The 20,151-nt window shown below is 33.1% G+C and overlaps 2 protein-coding genes across 4 annotated transcripts; one reads left to right on the forward strand and one right to left on the reverse strand.

Annotated features, from left to right (window-relative positions):
* Positions 1 to 338: 338 nt before the first annotated feature.
* LOC106051010 (ankyrin-3-like) lies at positions 339 to 5,796 on the forward strand. Its single transcript, XM_056018606.1, has 2 exons — positions 339 to 904; positions 2,982 to 5,796. Exons 1-2 carry the CDS (start codon positions 885 to 887, stop codon positions 5,794 to 5,796), a joined length of 2,835 nt encoding a protein of 944 aa, XP_055874581.1. The 5' UTR covers positions 339 to 884.
* Positions 5,797 to 9,113: 3,317 nt separating this feature from the next.
* Positions 9,114 to 19,394, reverse strand: LOC106067082 (alpha-L-fucosidase-like). 3 transcript variants are annotated; one of them, XM_056018959.1, is made up of 9 exons: positions 19,310 to 19,394; positions 17,840 to 18,202; positions 16,066 to 16,172; positions 15,838 to 15,965; positions 15,509 to 15,642; positions 15,284 to 15,381; positions 14,940 to 15,072; positions 14,406 to 14,576; positions 9,114 to 11,431 (listed from the first exon to the last, which is right to left on the reverse strand). In XM_056018959.1, exons 2-9 carry the CDS (start codon positions 18,199 to 18,201, stop codon positions 11,179 to 11,181), a joined length of 1,386 nt encoding a protein of 461 aa, XP_055874934.1. In that variant the 5' UTR covers position 18,202; positions 19,310 to 19,394; the 3' UTR covers positions 9,114 to 11,178. The 3 variants fall into 3 exon arrangements, with proteins under 3 accessions (XP_055874934.1, XP_055874935.1, XP_055874933.1); XM_056018960.1 differs by lacking the exon at positions 19,310 to 19,394 and adding an exon at positions 19,261 to 19,297; XM_056018958.1 differs by lacking the exon at positions 19,310 to 19,394 and adding an exon at positions 18,674 to 18,705.
* Positions 19,395 to 20,151: the final 757 nt, after the last annotated feature.

The raw sequence follows: 20,151 nt of genomic DNA on the forward strand, positions 1-20,151 counted from the left end.
AGTATTAGTCAGTAATGCCTAGAATACATTATTATATTTTTAGGTTAATCACTTTTCAATTGTTTATGATTTAATACTTGTGAATTATGATAACTTACAAATAAAAACATATTTAAAAAAAAAAAAGCCCACAAAAGAGGCAAGATGGCCCATAAAAGAGGCACATAAAGCCCAAAAAAGAGGCAAAGAAAAGAGGCCTAAGGATTCCTATGATGATAAAGCTAAAACTGAATAGCGCAAATTCTGAGGTTTCCTTTAAAAAAAAAAAAAAGATAATAAACCAACATTTTTGTTTGAAAGTTCATCGTCAGTACTGTTATTTCTTGCCATTTTGTCAGTTCTATATTAGATACAATAAAAAGAAGTTTCGGCTAGTTTCAACCAGATCACAGCTCGATGATCTTTCTCTTCTTTAGTAGAAATTAATGGGAGTGACTACTGATGGTGCCAGAACTTCACAGAAGTATGGTTGACAGCAAGAGTTATTAGAAAAGTTGTTGAGTCTAATGGAACTGAGCCTCTTTGGCTTCAGTGAATTATTCACCAACAAAATCTATGTGGCAAGGTGTTAAATCTGGACCATGTGATGATGATCGTGTTCAAATTGAACAATGTTAGTCGTTTTTAAAATCCATCTTCGGCCAATAATATGCCAAGTGCCTAAACAGAGCTGCATCTGGAACTGATTGACTTACAAAGCTATTAGACATCCTTGCCTGACAAATTTAAAGTGACGCAGACAATTGATTTCTTCTCCGAATTGCTTGCAGAAACTTTTCAGAATCTTCGAAAACGAGCGTTTATAATAATCATTTATTTATGAGGAGAAACTTTTTTTTTAAATCGACTTTGCGTGGCCCGCGACACGAGTGACGGAAATTAAAATGGCCCGCCTCCGAATAAGGTTGAGCATCACTGATCTAGATAATAATAATAGAATTAAATATATCTATACTGACTATAGATATAAATATTAATCGATATTTAAAATTGATATTCTATTATAGAATAGACTATTGCGGAACAGTTTGCAGCTACTTTTAGTTTTCAATTTTTTGCTCCGTAATGGTTAGACATATGGAAAAACTAAAAGTATCTAGACATTGGCCATCCATTTTCCGATAAAAATAGATGCTTTGTTTAGTTTTTCAACAGATATTTAAATTTTACATTCAATTCGACTGAGATATGAGTAGTCACAATTACGGAACAGGATTTTTAAAGAAGTCACAATTGCGGAACACGGTAAAAATGTCGGAACAAAGCCTATATAAAGCATATATTTTATTAGTCTAATACTTGAACTCCTTATCCTTTACATTAATTTTATTTTATTAAAGCTTAATACAACACATTGTCACTCTTAGATTCTCTACCTCTTCTTTAATAGTATTTGACGTCACACTACCCTGATTTTCCATACAAGTTTTTTTTTTCCACTATTCTTTTATTCTTTTTTGTTATATTAATATTATATATATATGGTATTATGATTTGTCTTCTTTTTGCTGGACGTATGGTAATCATAAATTATATATTATATGTAATATTATTCTCTAAATGTTTTTAAATTTATGTATACTAATACAAACTCATATTTAAATTTCGATATCTAAATCACTATGTAAATATTAAGCTAAATGATAGGTCAAATAAATAACATCTATAGTGTTCCACAATTGTGACTATCTTTAAAAAGGTAAAAACAGGATAAACACCTCCTATTTTTTTTTTAAATTTAATTCCTCATAGATAGCTATGAAATGAAGTTTTTCCTCATCCATTTATAAACCGAAAAATATGTGTATCATGCAGGTGATGTGTCATTATCATTTTTAAAAAGTCTTAAGCCATGGCCTATGCGGTTCTCCTGGTACGTGAAAAATAATGGACGATTCCACACCTGTCAACTTTAACCTGGAGTCAAAATTAATTTTCTGCTGTGAAAGGAAAACCCTTATATTAGAGATGTAGAGAAATGGACCATGCGCATTACCGTTACAGTAGTTTAGCAGAAATTTTCAAAATAAAGTAGATTTTAACTAATTTCGACGAGCTGTTCCGCAAACATGCCTGCTCCGCAATAGTGACTCTACTACTTAATTCTAGATCTAGTTAGTGTAGTATGATTGTAATCTTCAGCTCATCACTTAGACTTGATCAAAGTCTAGACAGTCACAGTATACTATGACTCTATGAGTATGTTCAATGTCATAGTATGTTGTCTAGTAACTAGTAACTAGATTAGTCATTTACATTAGTAGGCCCTAGACTAATCTAATATTCTAAAGCTAGATTGCTAGATTCTAGTCAGTCTAGACAAGATCTAGAATCTAGAGGTTTTCCACTGGATACAGAAAAAACACACTACTAGTAACTAACTAGTAACTAGATCTAGTACTACTACGAACTAGAAATTACTAGATCTACTTACTAGACCTACTAGGTTGCACTGTGTGACTGTACTGACTGTTAGTGTTACTGTTGACTGTTAATTAGCATCTAAAATCTAAATACCATATACTTCATTGGGAAAAAAAAAAGTGTGTGGGGAGGATTTTGAAATTGAAAGGAATTGTTATAATAAAAAAAAATTGGTATTTATTATTTATTTATTTAAATCCTTCTAGAGGAGGCTATATGCTAGAACTATATAAATAACTTAACTATCCCCTATATAGGCCTAGACCTAGATGTCAGTTTCAGAGTGAATTTGTGTATTTTTTTACAGGGAAAAAAAGGAGGAGTGGGGGTGAGAACAACATTTTCTGTCTGTAGAAAGAGAGAAGAAGGGATAGATCTATAGGCCTATACTGTATACATAAAGTGAAGAAGTGGATGTGTTATAGGCCTATTAGATATAATATATAATATTAGTAAACTAATATTGTTAGTTCAGAAGAAGTAGATTTTATTTATTTGTGTTATATATATATATATATTATATAATATTTTTTTCCTTTTTATTGTATCTAATATAGAACTGGCATAATGGCAAGAAATAACAATAGCATGTATACTGACGATGAACTTTCAAAACATGTTGTACAGCTTTGCCTACAAAAGCCCACTGATAAACTTGTACAACTGTTAAGTCAGAATCCAGGTTGTGTCAATAGTGTTTATCAAGATTACACTCCTTTGATAGCTGCAGCTAGAAAAGGTCAATTAGAAACTGTATCCTTACTCCTCACTAATGGTGCAGAGGTCAACAGGGTGAATAGAAAAAATCAATGTGCTCTTCTATTTGCATGTAGATTTAATCATCCAGCCATTGTGAAACTGCTACTTGATCACAAAGCTGATGTTAATTGTTGCAATCCTCAAGATGAGTTAACAGCACTGTTAACAGCAGTTAAAAACAGCCACTTTGAAATTGTGAACATTTTACTAGACCATGAGGCAGATGTTACTTACACTACCAAAAACGGAATAAATGTTCTGATGATTGCCGCCAGGCATGCTTCGGTTGAAGTCATGCAGCTTTTGCTCAAACACTGCCCCAAAAGTATTTTAAATGAAAAAGATTGCAATGGATGTACTGCATTGTCTCATGCTGTTTATCATAATCAAAAAGATAATATGTTAATATTATTAAACAGTAAAGTGGATGTTAACATTGAAGACAACATTGGACAAACTGCACTAATGTTAGCTCTTGGTTTATCAAAGCTGGACATGGCAGACTTGTTACTTAGAAATGGGGCAGACTTAAATCATACTGATTATGAAGGAAATAGTATTCTAATGTTGGCATCAAGTCAAAACAAATATGATGTTGTAGAATGGTATATGAAGCAAGCTTCTAATCTTTATAAACCTAGCTTGGGAGAAATAAATACACAAATACCTTTTAATAAGGAAATTAGTGACTTGGAAATAACAGAATCAACATGCAGTGATTATAAAGCATTAATACCTGTAGCAGAAAAAGAAGCATTACCAACATTTTCTAGCCCTAATAAAGTCACATGTGCTAGCAATTTTGAGGACAATGTAACAGAACAGAATAGACAACCTTGTGCTGGTAATAATGAAATTGTTATCAGAGAAATAACTACTACACTTGCATTTTCTAATAATAATAATAATAATAATGCTTATCAAACGGTACGTGATCTTGAAAGTAAAATTCAACTTGTCAACAAGGCTGGATTTAATGCTCTTCATTTAGCATCAAAGAATGCATTAACCAATATAGTTCAGCTGTTGCTTAATAATGGTGCCAATGCCAACAGTGAAAATGCCTTTGGCTGGACACCTTTGATGTTAGCCTCATGTTCTGCTGAAAGCATCCCTTGCTTGAAATTGTTCATTGATAAAGGGGGAGTGGATGTCAACTTTACCAATACTGATGGCTGGAGTGCATTGAAAGTTGCAACATACTTTGGGCATTTGAATATTGTGGAATTTCTGTATTCTAATGGTGCAAAGATAAAATGCCCTGGGGATAATTCTTTTAACATTTTGAAGTTGGCATCAGCTACGGGCCACTATGATATGGTCAAGTTTATTGTGACCCATGAAGCAGATGTCAATGAGGTAAATGATGATGGGATCACATCGCTTATGGCCGCCACATTAGCATGTAATAAAAGTGCTGAAATCATTGAGCTTTTAATTGACTCTGGTGCAAATGTTAACATTGTTGACAAGTGTGGGAGAAGTGCCCTAACACATGCATGCTGTTATGGTAATTCAGAAGCTGTTGGTGTGCTTTGCGCAAATGGGGCAGATATTCTAGTAATTGATAAGTGGGGGCTAAACTGTGTAATGAATGCTTGCAAATATGGCCATTTGAATGTGTTAAAAGAACTAACTGAAATGCAAAATTGTGATTTGAATGTTGCCTACCCTGTGGATTTTAGTTCCGTTACTTTCAATGGAAATTTAGAAAATTTCTCATTTCCACAAGAGCATTCAATCAATCAGCCTGTGATAATCGAATCAGTTTCTGCTTGTACTATAGCTGCTGTGTGTGGTCACAGAGAATGTGTTAATTACTTATTGACATCTCAAGTCTGTGTTACTGAGGACATGAAATGCATAGCTGTTGACATTGCTTGGAGGAAAGGCTATCATGAAATAGTTTCTGTATTACAGAGCTATATGTTGGCCAAGTCACTACCCTTAAATGAAGAAAGTTTAACTAAGTCATTTGTTGTGGCTAATTGTCCTAGTTCCCCCAAAGATAGGGTGGCAGAAGGTAGTTTTTCTCCAAATTTAGGAGAACCAACTAATTTTGATTCCATCCACACCAACTCTGCTGATCACGATTGCTACAATCACCTTGGAAATTTTCCTTCCATTAATGCTAAGGCATTAGCTAATGCAGTCGTGGAACCAGACTCTGATAATACAAACTCTTCTCCCAATAAAATGATGGGATTAACTGACCTTGTTTTGGAGACAAACTCTGCTAATGATAGCTCTAACAACAATCATCTTTCAAAAGAAAACTCCGCTGATTGCCATGACAACAGTCATTCAAAAGATTCCATCGGTACACTTGATACACTTCAAACAAACATGGATATGGTTCTCACTGATCATATTCTATCCTCACTTCACTCCAACATTTCCAAAATTTTGCCTGAAAATAGCACTCTAAATCTAAATATAGCTGTAAATTTTCAAAATTACACAATTGAAAATGTCCAATCTTTGTCATTCCAAGGTTCTAATATTGATAGAAGCAATATTTTGGATTCCAATATAAGCATGTCAGTTAATGTAAAAAATGCCCAGTTTATGGCATTTGACAACAGTGTCATAAACACCTCTCCGCATCAATAAACATATCCCATCAGCTTTTTTGTTTTGTTTGTAGCTCTGTATGTTTTTTTTAATTTTTAAATCCATAAATATAATTTTTATTTTTTTAACTTTTCACCTCTTGTTATTTAATTATACAATGTGTAATTTTGTGATTGTTCATAATTTGTTACACTGGGACAGAACAGAAGGAAAGTGTAAGGTGAAAGAAGGGGGAAGCGTGGTCGAGAGGCCAAGTGCGCTTGAACTTGGCTTGGCTTGGCTACCTAGAAGGGGGCTCGAGGTTCGACACCCGACTCAGGCAGACTTGTGTTTACTGAGCGCCTAAAGGTAGCACGGAAAACCAATTCCTAGATACCCCCTCCCCCACTGGTCCACAAATGAGATTGGACCAAAAGCGCTCTGAGCATGCTATAAGCATGAAAGTAGCGCTATATGAAAGCTATAATAATATAAAAAAAAATGAGAGCAAGAGATACAAGGACGGGGAGAGAAAATGAAAGTTTGGGAGGTAAGGTACGCAAAGAGGCTCATGGAGAAAAGAAGGGTCATTTTGGTTGTAAAGGGAAAAGGAGTGATGTGAGACTATAAGCATAATGCACAAGCGTTAAACACATTTTAATTTTTAATTATTATTACTTTATGAGCTTTACAATGAAGTACAAAAATATGTATAGTAGAGTCACTATTGCGGAACAGTTTGCTGCTACTTTAAGTTTTCAAATTTTTTGCTCCGTAATTGTTAGACCTATGGAAAAACTAAAAGTATCTCGGCATTGCCCATCCATTTTCCGATAAAAATAGACGCAATGTTTAGTTTTGCACCACATATTTAAATTTTACATTCAAATCGACTGAGATATGGTCAGTCACAATTACAGAACAGGATTTTTTAAGAAGTCACAATTGCGGAACACTGTAAAAATTTCGGAACAAAGCCTATATAAAGCACATATTTTATTAGTCTTATATGATACTTGAACTCCTTATCCTTTACATTAATTTTATTTTTATTAAAGCTAAAGACACACATTGTCACTTTTAGATTCTTTATCTCTTCATTAATTGTAATTGACGTCATAGTACCCTGATTTTTCTTACAAGGTTTTATTTTCCACTATTCTTTAATTATTTTTTGTTATATTAATATTATATATATGATATTTGATATTATGATTTGTCCTCTTTTTGCTGGACGTCTGGTAATCATAAATTCTATATTATATGTAATATTATTCTCTAAATGTTTTTATGTATACTAATACAAACTCATATTTAAATTCTGATAATCTAAATCACCATGTGAATATTAAGTTAAATGTGCAGGTCAGATAAATAACACCTATAGTGTTCCACAATTGTGACTATCTTTAAGAAGGTAAAAACTGGGTGAAAACGTCCCAATTTTTAAAAAATGGAATTCCTGGTAGATGGCTATGAAATGATGTTTCATCATGCAGGTGATTGGTCATCATCATTTTTAAAAAGCCTTAAGCCATGACTATTGCGGTTCTCCTGGTGCGAAAGGAAAACCTTTATATTGGAAATGTAGAGAATCGGACCATGCGCAGTACCATTACAGTAGTCTAGCAAAAAGTTTCAAAATAAAGTAGATTTTTAGCTGTTCCGCAAACATGCCTGTTCCGCAATAGTGACTCTATATGTTTATATATTATATACATATATATTTACTGCACTGCACTGTAAGTATCATAAGTTAATGAAGTAATTTAAAAAAATAAATATATGATGTGTAATAAAAAATGAAAATATGAACTGTGGTAAAATACAACATTATTAAACAAATTTTTCATAATTTTTATTATTAGTATTGTCTCTGTACTGATATCCATCAGTCGTACACACTATAGCTTTAGTATACCATTACACTAGAATATAGTACATTGATTTTTAACAAAAGTGTTTTTTTCATTTTAGTGATAGTTGATGTGCAATATTTGAATGGTAATTATTTTTAACTATTTTAAAAATATTTATTTTCATGATGCCTGTATGTGATGAACTTTTGCCTTAATGTTTTGTTGTTGTTGTTTTTTTTAATATTATTTTTCTTTAGTCAGTATTTGGTAGGTCTACATGCTAGACATGTTAGACGAGATATGGACAGGTAGTGATGACCTCAGCCCTGATAGAAAACTGAGTGAATGTTTACACCCAAGCTGGGGGTCTCACCTGCAAGTGGGATATATGTTGGTGCTTGATTGAAATTAGATGAGTCATGACTGAAGGCAGCACTGCACTCTTCATAATAACTAAGAAGCTGATCATAGCCAGCAGCAACCCTTTTGCAAAATAGTTCAGTAGTGAAGAAGACTACAATAGAAACTATGATGACAGTTTTCATAATGAATGACTTGTTTTCAACCCTATATTCTTATATATCTGTATATTATAACACATGGTTAGGTGCAGGAATTTTTTTTTAAAATCAAACAATGAAAAGTTGTTTTTGAGATTTACAGGGCTAAGGCTTTCAAATTTGAAAAAAATTATACATACACAATGACTTTGTTATGCTTTATGACTATATTCAAAATGACTTTGTTATGCTTTATGACTATATTCTATGTTATTTTATTAAATCTACTCATGATTATTTTTTTTTCATGAGTGTATTTAAATATTTTGGTAATAATAGTGATATCTTATATATGAATTATCCTCAAGTAAATATAGAAATTAATGTGTGATTATGAAAATTTAATTCATTTTGAACCAGGGTAATCTAAACATTTTAACCAAATGTGGCTACATTATGTCCACATTTGTCTAATCAAATATTAAAGTCTAGTCAACCTGTGTTTTGTTCAAACAGCTTGTGTGCGTTCATGTCCATTCCCTCACAAGCTATTATAAATATCATTGTAATTCTTAGATTGTAATAGTACAGCACTTTTTTGTAGGTATTCTTCTAAATGTTTGTTCCTTTATTAATGGAATTAATTTTTGTATGTGATTATAGGACACAGATCTGTATGAAATCCCTACATACCCAATTTATAGCTATTAGCAGCAAAGTTATATAAACATTTGAACAGCAATATTGTTTGTCACAGCTAGTTCTAAAGGTTTTAATGAGGCTTAGAAAAAAAAAAAAAAGGAAGTGCCGGATATTTTTTTCTTTTCTGTTTATTTGTATCCAACACTGTTATTTATCATCATTGATTTTTTTAATTGGTTAAATTTATTATTTTGAAAAAAAAACTTTTAAAACCTATTTTGATCAAGTTTATATATGATTTTATTCCCTTGTGGCATTAAAATCATAACAAGGGAAAAAAAAAGTCAATAAAACATGAAATTTAGATACACCAACATTAAGCCTTTTAGTTTTTTATTTATTAAAACAAAATTGTTTTGTTACATACAAATAAGTATTCTAGCTTTTAAAATTACTAATCACAGCAAAAATGTTAAAAAAAAAAAAAAAACATTTGTAATATGCAACACCACTGAAGATAATAGTGTTAATTAACTATTCTGACCAAATGTTTACATTATGCTACAACAGACTTTAATTAGTACATTATTTATACAAAAATCATGACAAGTTCAAAATATATAAATAAAAATCAGCAATTTCAACAACACACAAAAACCAATGGCACACTATGTGTTTGAGCATTTTACCTTTTGCTACACATGTAGTGTAACCTTGCAATCTTGCTATTTAGATGGCAAAATGGAAAAGAAAAACAGCAAAAGTTCATTATTCCATACTTAAGGTACAAAATCTACATTTGAATGAGAGCCAGGAAAGATTACATTTTACCATGCAAAGAATGTGTCTAATTTTTTTCTAATAAAAAAAAATGTAGACACAATAGGTTTTCAAAAAAAAAAAAAAAAAAAAGTGAATGTTACCTTGGTCAAGTGCACTTAACCCATTAGCTCCTACTGCAGTTCAGAACTTTTTGACATTATATGCATAACACAGTCTGGAGCATTTTTTAAACTTTCCTATAAGAAGAGCTCATCATGTCTCGTTTAAAGCAAGAAAGAGAGCATGGTAACTTTTTTTTTAGTGAATACTGGATGTGTATTGAATTTGTATTATTTTTTTAAAGAATTTTTAGAACAAACATGCCCACAGACCCAGTGTATAAGCCTCCCTCATCCGAGAAAAAGAGTACCAGTATTTTTCAAGCTTTTCCAAAAATATCGAAAGTGTTTTTTTTTATTAGGCAAAAGTTGTATATTTATTTATTTTACAAGTTCTTAAATTATTTTTTTTTTAAAGAATTTTTTTATTCATTCTATTTATTTAATTTATTCTTTGCTTAGAGGATTTTTCAGACCGGAAATAGGAGTTATTGGGTTAATGAAAAAATTTCAATCACTGTTTGGTTTTACCGCAAAGACTGCATCCAATTGCAGTAGAAAATAATGGATATACTGAAGGATGAAAATAACAGAATTTTAATTTTAAAAATACACAACAAATTTAAGAAAACACTTTTATCTGTTCTATAGAAGAGAAAACAAATTGCATGTATAAAATAAATAAAATTAATTGCTTTTTGAGACAGTCACTTCTGAGCTCCACACTTTTATTTAGTTTAGACAAAATACAAGTGCATTTTGTTTACTATATTTGTTAAAAAAATTGTTGAAGTCTTAGTGGAATTTACAAATTATGAGTATTGATCATAGAAATACAGATTTTTTCAAGTGTTTAAACTGAAAGGTTTTATGTCCCTTTCTCTTTTTACTAGGGTTTTAAATCCTACAGCTGCCTAAAATGTTATACATATGTGTTTAAATCCAAATGAGGCTAAACAGGGAGAACATCAAAACAAATAAGTGAATGTCAATGTAAGTGACTCAAAAGGTCTTTGATATAAATACTCAAAAAGAAATGAATATGATTTTCATTTGTATGCAGAAATAAAAAAAAAAAAGCACTTACAATACAAATTTTTGAAAACAAACAGGAATGTGTTCTGAGATGGAATGAAATGAAGGAAAATTTAAACGCCAATGTCAATAATCATAAATGTAATCAGTATAAGCTATCTCATTTGCTATAGGAATGGTCTTTTTTTTTCTCCGAGTCTAATGAAATGCAGACGTCACTATAAAAAAGATGATTACGTCCTACATGTGTTCCAAGGTCAATCTAGTGATGCATGTTAATCAATGACATAAATTCTGGCAAGAGAACACGTGAAGGTAATTCTTTATCATATGTATTTAAAAATATAAATCATTCACACAAACAATTACAATTTTAAATTGCTCATATCTGTAAAAGCAAAATGCATACTTAATCATTCTTTTAGCAAATCAAGGTCAAAGAGTGGCAAGCTTGTAAAAAATACATTTTTCACATTTGATACAGTTCATTTAATTTACAATCATTATCCATTAAATGTAATCAGACTAATTAATTAAGTTTGTGAGTTTGAATACCCATGCCCACTTGCAAGGCATGTCATTGATTGAGATTGGTGGTAAACTAACCAGCATGCCGGAAGCCACTCCATGCCACTTGAAAACACCTTGATATCCCAGCAGTGTCACAACAGTATCTTGTGAAGGTCTCGCATCGCCTAATATTAGGTTAGGTCCAGTTGGCCACTTCAGGACAATGGCATAAACATTGGTGCCATTTTCTGTCTTCTTTGAAGTATACCTGGAATAAACCCAATATCATTTGATTAAACCCAGCAATAAAGTGTTATGACATAATCCAGTTACATTTCCTTTGCGAGTCAACACAGCTGTCTGACATACACATATATATTTCTTCAACAGGTTTATTAAAAGTATATAGATCTGGTTTATTCTGTACAAGGGAAAATATGTTGTCTTCTGTTTACTAGTATCCTTCTATCTAATCTCTAACTTTAAACTGTGGTCATTTAGTTTTTGTCTAAAACAGAATTACTAAGGCTTTGAGTTTCTTCTTCTTCTTCTTCTTCTAGCCAGCTTTATTGCTGCTGAGCTGTGAGCTCTTTTGCAGACTGTGCCAAGGAAAAAAAAGTGTGCTGTTTTCTTCAGTTGTTCAGCACTGCCGTACAGGGTGTTGGTTATGTTGGGCTGTAGTGGAAGTAGGGTCTGCCTAAGGTGGATTAGGGAGGGGCATTCAAAGAGGATATGGTTTACGGTTTCAAAGGGGTGGGCGCAGTATCTGCAAAGGGGTAGTTGTCTGGAGTTTATTTTGTTCAGGTGGTAATTTAATAGTGGTGTGTGTCCTGTTCTTAGTTGGAAGATTGTAGATTGTTCTTTGCGGGGGAGGAAGTTAATACTGTCCAGTTTGTTAGGCATAGTCATTTCTCTGTACATGGCTCTGCCTGTGTTTCCTGATGCCCATTTGTTGAGCCACTCCTCTTTGTGATTGTTGACTAACATTGACCTTAGAGTGAGGTAGTTAACAGGTCTATCAGGTTGTTCCATAGATGAACCTGCCTTTGATAGCTTATCTGCCTTTTCATTTCTCATGATGCCAATGTGTCCAGGGATCCACTGTAGTGTGATATTGATATTTAATTTTGATATCATCTGGTGGATTATCACAATGAGTGTTGTCAACTCTCTTGGGCTGTTTGAGGTGCTGCTGTTGAGTGCTTGCAGAGTAGATTGGGAGTCTGTAAAGACAACAATATCTGATGGTGGTTGCACTCCTTCATATAATTTGTTTTCAACTGCCTGTAGTGCTATGGTAATTGCCTCAATTTCGGCTTGGAAGTTTGAGCAGTAATCGCCACAGGGTGCGCTTATCTCAAAGTGTTTATTTTTAGGGAAGACCAGGAAGGCACCAAGACCAGCATTGATGGTAGCTTTGAAAGCTGATCCGTCTGTATAAATATGGATAGCTGTTTTTTGATAGCTTTCAATTGTTTCAAGTGTGCCTACTTTGAGCTCCAGTGGATTTGATTATTTTGTTAAGGTGTTATTTAGTAAATGTGTTTTGATGGTTGGTTGTTTGTAGTTTAGTCCGGGTGTAATGTTTGAAAACCTGGTAATTTTTTCTCTGTTATTGGGTAGGTCCTTTGCTTTTTTTTTTTTTTTTTTTCCTATTTCTCTGTGTTAGTAATTTATTTGGATGATCATCCTCCAACCTTCTGTATCTCTCAATAGCTTCTAATGCTGCTCTGTTGCGCCTTAACTTAAGAGGTTCAATATTGGTGTCTATTTCACAGGCTGCTGTGGGAGTAGTTCTCATACCTCCACTAATTAGCCGCAAGGCTTGGTTTTGGATTGTATCTAATGATGATTGATAGGTTTTGTTGGCAGCTACTTGTATGGAGAGGCTTTGAGTTTAAAATACCCAACATTTATATCTCCAAGCTATCCTACTAGCAATGTACCATGAAAAGCTATTAAGTAACTTCAAGCTATCTCATGACCACCAAAAAAAGTAAAATCACAATTTTTCAACATGTCTTGTGGAAAGCCACACAAAAAAAGGGCAAATATGCTCTTCAAGTTAATCATAACAACAAGCAGTTCATCTCACATATATGGTTAAATCTTCTCCATGGCTTCAGTTAAAAACAAAAAAAGAAATAACTCCGTTAAGTTTGGTTTAAGGTTTGTGAAGAAAAAAAAATCCACCATGTTTTATTTTCTTTCGTCTTGTTTTTGTGAGCATAAGTATGATAAGTTACGATACCATAATGAGGTCAATGCAACTGTTAATTAAAGTGTTTCTGTATCATAATAATTGATAACCAGTGCTGGTACAATCTAAAATCCTTTTCCAAGTCAGAGGTTCATAAATGGGATTTATCTCAAACCTTATGGACATCTCAGCGAGGTACAATCTATTTAATAACTTAAGATAGTTGAAAATTTAAAGTAAATTAACAGGAATTGATGTCAGCTTATGATTTCATCAGCTTGACTCCACAAAGCGAAACACTAAAGGTATGATGATGTCTGGGGCAGGTATGGCGAGAGTGAATATTTTACTTCTTTGTTGATATTTTGGTATGATAGAGTTATACCTCTTTCTTTATGAACTTCCAGGTTCTGAAAGTGAACAGTCTTCAAGGGATGTGAACTGAATGTTTAAGTCTTCCTTGTATGTAAGAGAAAGTGTGTTAGTCAGTGGGGTTTTGTTTCCAGACCAGGAAGGTTGGACAGTTGTTTCCTGGACTGATTTTTGTGTTAATCAGTTTTTATCATATAATAGAAAAGGATGGATTTTTGTTTGCTATAAAGGAGTGTTTTCTATATAATTAATAAACTTGTAATCTTAGGACAAATAAAGTTTTTCTGGATTCTTTTAGAAATATATTTATCTATAAGTGTTTGCTATAGATCTGCAGTAATCATTCATAAGTAGAATGTGTGGTTGAGAGGCTAAGTACACTTGAGCTTGGCTTGGCTACCTATAAAGGGGGCTCGAGGTTCGACACCAGACTCAAGTAGAGTTGTGTTTACTGAGCACCTAAAGGCAGCAAGGAAAACCTCCCAGATACCCTCTCCTCCCACCGGTCCACAAATGAGATTGGACCATAGCGCTCTGAGCATGCTATAAGCATGAAAGTAGCGCTATATAAAATTTAAGCTATAATTTAATTTAATTTTAATCCCTAATGAGCCAAGAAAAGAACCTGACAGATGATAAAAAAAGAATATTTTTTAATTAGAAAACTTACCACACATTAGCATTCACAGAATCATTCTGATGACTCCAAGGTCTAGTAGCATAGATTGCTTCACCATTGACTCCCAGCCACTCCCCCATCTGTCTTAATTTCTCTTCAAAAATAGGTACAATTGTTCCTTCTTTAGTGGGCCCCACATTGACAAGCAAATTACCTCCACAACTGAAACAACAATGTTGAGACATATGTTCAAATATTATATACCACCATTGTTCCAAAGTTTCTATTGTGTTAATATTTATGATAGTTTTATTTCCTAAATAAAAATCTGAATAACTTTGAGAAGTTATCAAGAGCTAATACACTTCACTTTAATCATCACCTGAAACTAACTTCAGAAAAATGAATATTGATCTTAGGATACTTGGAGAAAAAATGGACAAATATCCAAGATTATTGAGAGAGTTTATAAAGGGGATTTACTGTAACTAGAGTAATAAAGAATAAGCAGTCATGTACTTCAATTTTAAAGAATAAATATTCTCAGGTAAATCAACAATAATAAAACTTATTTAAAGAATGTACCTGACAACTTCAGCCATTATTGTAAGCAGTTCTTCCATAGTAAGAAGATCATCCAGTTTTAAGTTGCGTCTATACTCCCAAGCATACTTATCTATAGTCATAGGGTCTTCAAATTTGTGGGCTTGTTTCACTTCTGAAGTCACATTTTATTTCAAAAGATCAGTACAGATTTTATTTAAAGGTATCATTTAGAAAAGAAACAATACATGGACTTTAATAAAACACCTCCAATTAAATTTTTACAATTAAAAGCTTTTACTTTCAAATTTCTATAACATGTCATCAAATTTCATTGATAAATTAACAATAAATTAGAAAAAAGAAAAGTCAATAGCAACACTTACTTGGATTGTATCTGTCATCACAGCTAAAGTAGCCACCATGCTTACACCAAGTATTAGAGCCCCACCTATCATTTGTCACTACTGAGTCTTTCACTGGGCTGATACAGATGGTTTAAATTAACACAAAACTATACTTAGTATTAGTGTCACATTCACAAAGACAGATTTCTTGTATGTAATTATGTTGGAAGAAAACAAAGGTTGAGTGTGTAGTATTTACTTTACCTGTCATTATAAAGCCAGGCAAGGAAATTGGTTGAATTCCAATAAGTATCTACAGCATCCCAATCACCATCTGACCAGATGACGTCAGGTTTGTAGGCATTGACCAGTTCATACAGCTCTGGCATTGTCTTTGTCTAAAGAACAACAAAACATTTCTGTTTATTTACAACATAACAAGAAGGCATTTCATAATGAATAATCAGAAGTTTCAAAACTTTAAAAGTACTAAGTCATAATGAAGATTACAAAGCAAAGCAAGTAAGCATTTGGTGTTCTAATGAAGTTGTAAACAAATAACACAAGTTGAACTCTTTAATTGATATCCTTACCCTAATAAAATCTTGAGTTGTAAAATTGTTTTTCTTGTCTTGCAAGAATAGTGGATGAAAAAATTCAAACAATGAATGGTAAGCACCAAACCGCAGACCTTTCTGACGCACAGCTGTAGCTAGATCACCTAAGAAATGAGAGTCATAAGTGCACAAATAAATATTCTCATATTTATAAAATGCATTTAAAGTTAGCAAATAATTATATGAACATTTTGTACACTTTACCAACAAGATCTCTCTTAGGTCCTACATCCATTGCATTCCAGTTCCAGGAATACTTTGATGGCCAGAGACAGAAGCCCTCATGATGCTTAGTTGTAAGCACAATATATCTATTTTTTTAATTAAAAAAGAAATAGCATGTTTTTCATTTAGCAATTTAAAACTGTTTGGATATAACTTATCAAGGACATTCCTTAATATTACATTCTAAAATATCTAAAAATTAATCAAGTTGTGCATGTTAATTAGATTTAAAATCTACTAAGAAGACAGGGATTTTTAGGGCGCCTTGGAGTCCACCCAGCTCTAATGGATGCCTGACATAAGTTGGGGAAAAGTAAAGATGGCTGGTCATAGTTATAGTAGATGACACCCTGATTTACAGTGGGCCACAGAAACAGATGACTTTTACATTCTTTGCCATATAAATCTCAAGGTCTGAAAAGAATACTTTGATGGGTTACAGATTTTCCTGCCTAATTCTGGCAACCCATAATTTAATGCCTGTGGGAAAGAAAGAGCACCATAGCAAAGAAATATTTGAGCTAAATAACATTTTGCTGTGAAAAAACAATGGATGATATTTGCCAAAATTGCATCTTGATTTCCTGATATTTTTTAACTTCATGTCTCATAAGTATAAAAATAATAAATAAAATTCTGATAATGTAGTTAAATATATATTCATTCAACATTTAGTGGAGAAAATTGTATATATATATTCAAGAGAACCTAATTTAATTTATTTGTTGTTGCTGCTGGGTTCAAATATTGCCAGAAACATGCAAAACATACATGTACATGCTCACATGTTTAAGTATTTAAAAAATAGAGACACAGAATTTTAAAATCTAAAACAAATACTACATTTATTTTAAAAAACTAAATTTAAACATTTGCTAAAATAATTAAGTTAAAAATAACAACATGTATGTGGTAAAATGAAATGAACTGTTCAAAAAAGATTCTAAATCTTTATTGGTGTTTGAAATTAAAATAATATACCAGTTTTTAAAAAAAGGTCACAGCTTTAAGTGAAGTAGGAAAAAGAAAATAAACCACCAAAAAACAAAAGCACTTAAAGTAAACAACAAGCAAATTGGAGACATAGAACTGGATTCTCAGACCATAGATCAAGTACATAATTTTATATGTAGTCAGTGTATCAGGTGGAACAGATAAAGACATTAAATGTCATATAAATCTAGTGCGTCAGACATTTACACAGCTAAAACAAACCTGGAAATCTCCTCACATCTCAAACAAGACTAAAATAACTTTAACTCTAATGTCAAGGCGGTCCTACTGTATGGTTCTGAAACATGGAGAACAACTGAAGCGACAACAAAAAAGTCATCAACAGATGCCTGAGAAATATCCTAAAAATACACTGGTACGACAAAGTAGAAAACCCCAAAATGTGGGAGATGAGTGGGCAGAAAAAATAGAGAAGTGCAGATCCTAGAGAGGAAGTGGAGATGGATTTGTCACACCCTTAGAAAAGATACCAACAACAGAGCTAGGCAGGCCTTAGAGTGGAACCCCCAGGGAACAATACGTAGAGGAAGACCAAAAGAACATGGCGATGCAGTAAACTAGAGGAAGCCAAGAGGAACGGAAAGGACCATAAAAAAACTAGCAAGAGACTGTGGAGAGTGGCATGTTTTTACTGAGGCCCTATGCTCCATGAGGAGCTCAGGGAATGATGATGATGATTTAAAACGTTGAACAAAACAGTTCTCTAGTTCAACCTTTAATAAGGTTTTAATTTACTCACTGTGCTCCTGATGCTTTAAAAATATCTGCCCACTGGTCAGGATTATAAAACTCGGCTGTGAACTGAGGTGCAAAATCGGCATAGGTAAAGCTTGGAGGGTAGTTCTGCTTCATAAAATCAACCACGTCTGCTTCAGGGCTAGTTCCCTTCCAATACCACCAGAACCAGGCACCCACATAACTGGGCACAGAGAAGACACCCCAGTGCAAGAAGATGCCGATTTTTGCTTCATCAAACCATTGAGGTAGAGGTCTTGCATCTAGTGACTGCCAGTTTGGCTCATAACGCTGCACCTTTTCATATGCACAACTGATGCTGATGTAGCTAGTCAGTAACAGTGTCAAACAATACTCCCAAAGCATTCTGAAAACAAAAATAAAAAGTTATATGTTATCCATTCAATATTATCTGTTTAAATCAGAGCAAATAGTTTTAGTTTTTTCAAGCTCATTTGGGAACTTTGGGAACAAATGCTGTTTACTATTTCAGAGTTTGATCAGCATCAATTTTAGTAGCCGACTTGTTAAAAGCTCATGAAGAGAGGGAAACAAGTCTATTCTCTATTACCAACTTCTTTGGCAGTAAATTTAGTTTTGCGATGGCAGCGTTCACTTTATCATGACGTAAAACAATGAATTCTATTCTTCTTGTAGCCATAGGCTGGGGCAATTTAAAACAGAGACTATATATACTGAATATATGCTAGTTTACAAAGCCATTTCCAGTCGTGCATACTACTTCTCAACTCAAATCTATCATTAAAAGAACATCAAAGATCATGTCTGACTCTATATAATCAATTTAGAATTTTTCCTCGTCTAACTGTATGATTACTTCCTATTTTTCCACATAGTTGGGCAAACAGTCGTGCATTCAAAGAATGGTAGATTCATCCAAAAATGTTTCTATGGCCAACGGTTAACAAGTATTGTGTAATATGTGGCCAGCACAACGATCAGCGCCTTTACTTTCCCCAACTTAAGTCTAAGTCAGTTACTCATTATTAGAATTGGGTGGACTCAGCCTAAGCAAGCTGGCGCCCTAAACATCAAAATCACAAAATTCAAAATCCTTGTCTTCAGAGAGATTTGAACCCAGGACCCCAGCCAGGTTCGGAAGCCGAGTGCTTAAAATTAAGTTAACCACTGAGTCCACTCGCCACTGACTATAACTACTATAAGTAGATCTAGATCTATTTCTATATAATAAGTCTTTATTATAAGTTAAGTCCTACTAAGCTAAGAGTAGACTAGGACCACTCTACTCTATAAACTATAATCTTATCTATTATAGAATCTAGTATTATTAACTTATACGTATACGGTATACTTATCAACTATGGGCTATGGGTTACTAGAATCTAGATTATTTAGACTTATATCTATAATCTAGAGTTAAACCCATGATAATAGTAATAATACTTATAAACTAGACTAGAATATATTTTAATAACAAATTGTTTATTTTTACCTTTGCGGTCTCTGGAGATACAAATGTTAATCACGTGAATTCTTTATTTAGAATCTAGTGTTTGTTTTTTAAGTGTGGGGGGAGGGGGGAGGGCGAGGGAGAGAGAAAAATTTGCAATAAGCACACTGACCTGTATATTTGTACACTCTAGATCTCGATGGAAAAAGGTTGCCCACCCCTTGATATAGCAATAAATCCGTTAAATGACAGATTTGAGATTAAAAATTAGCGTTAAAATATGAGCAATGAAGGTTTGCAGAAACATTTTCAATTATAGGGGGCCTACAGTCAAAATTTTCTAGTTCTACGGAAAAGCAGAGTTCTAATTGCAAAGGAACTTTATGAATAACTGCCTGACATTACCCGCGGGTCTTAGTTTGTGTTTACTAATCTAGTGGTTAAATAGCATTTCAGTTGTATGTTCTTGATTGATTTATAAAATAAAATAAGTTAATAAACCCTAATAAACACCTAGGTCCATAGCAATGTTTCATTATAACTTCACTGTGCCTGGCGCTTGAGTGGAAATGGTCTTGTGAGGTGTATCTAAGGGATACATGAAGAAACTACATGTTAAAGGCCTAATACTATACGTGTGATGCAGATGAGTGATACCGGTCTTAGTTTTCTGAATCAGTTTTATCTTCTTTATTGAATAACCTCTAGTAATATAAGCATCTTTCCAGTTTTAATTAACTTCTTGTAAAATATCTTAAGGGGAAGATAAAACGCTATGAGACACTTTTAAGATTACTTTCACATCCGTAAGAGGACAAAAAGAGGATGATGCTTTACAAAGGAGGACAGAAAAATCAAGACAAAGTAAACACTAAGAACTAGTC

Source organism: Biomphalaria glabrata, chromosome 2, assembly GCF_947242115.1.
Source record: "Biomphalaria glabrata chromosome 2, xgBioGlab47.1, whole genome shotgun sequence".
NCBI classification, from domain to species: Eukaryota; Metazoa; Mollusca; class Gastropoda; family Planorbidae; genus Biomphalaria; species Biomphalaria glabrata.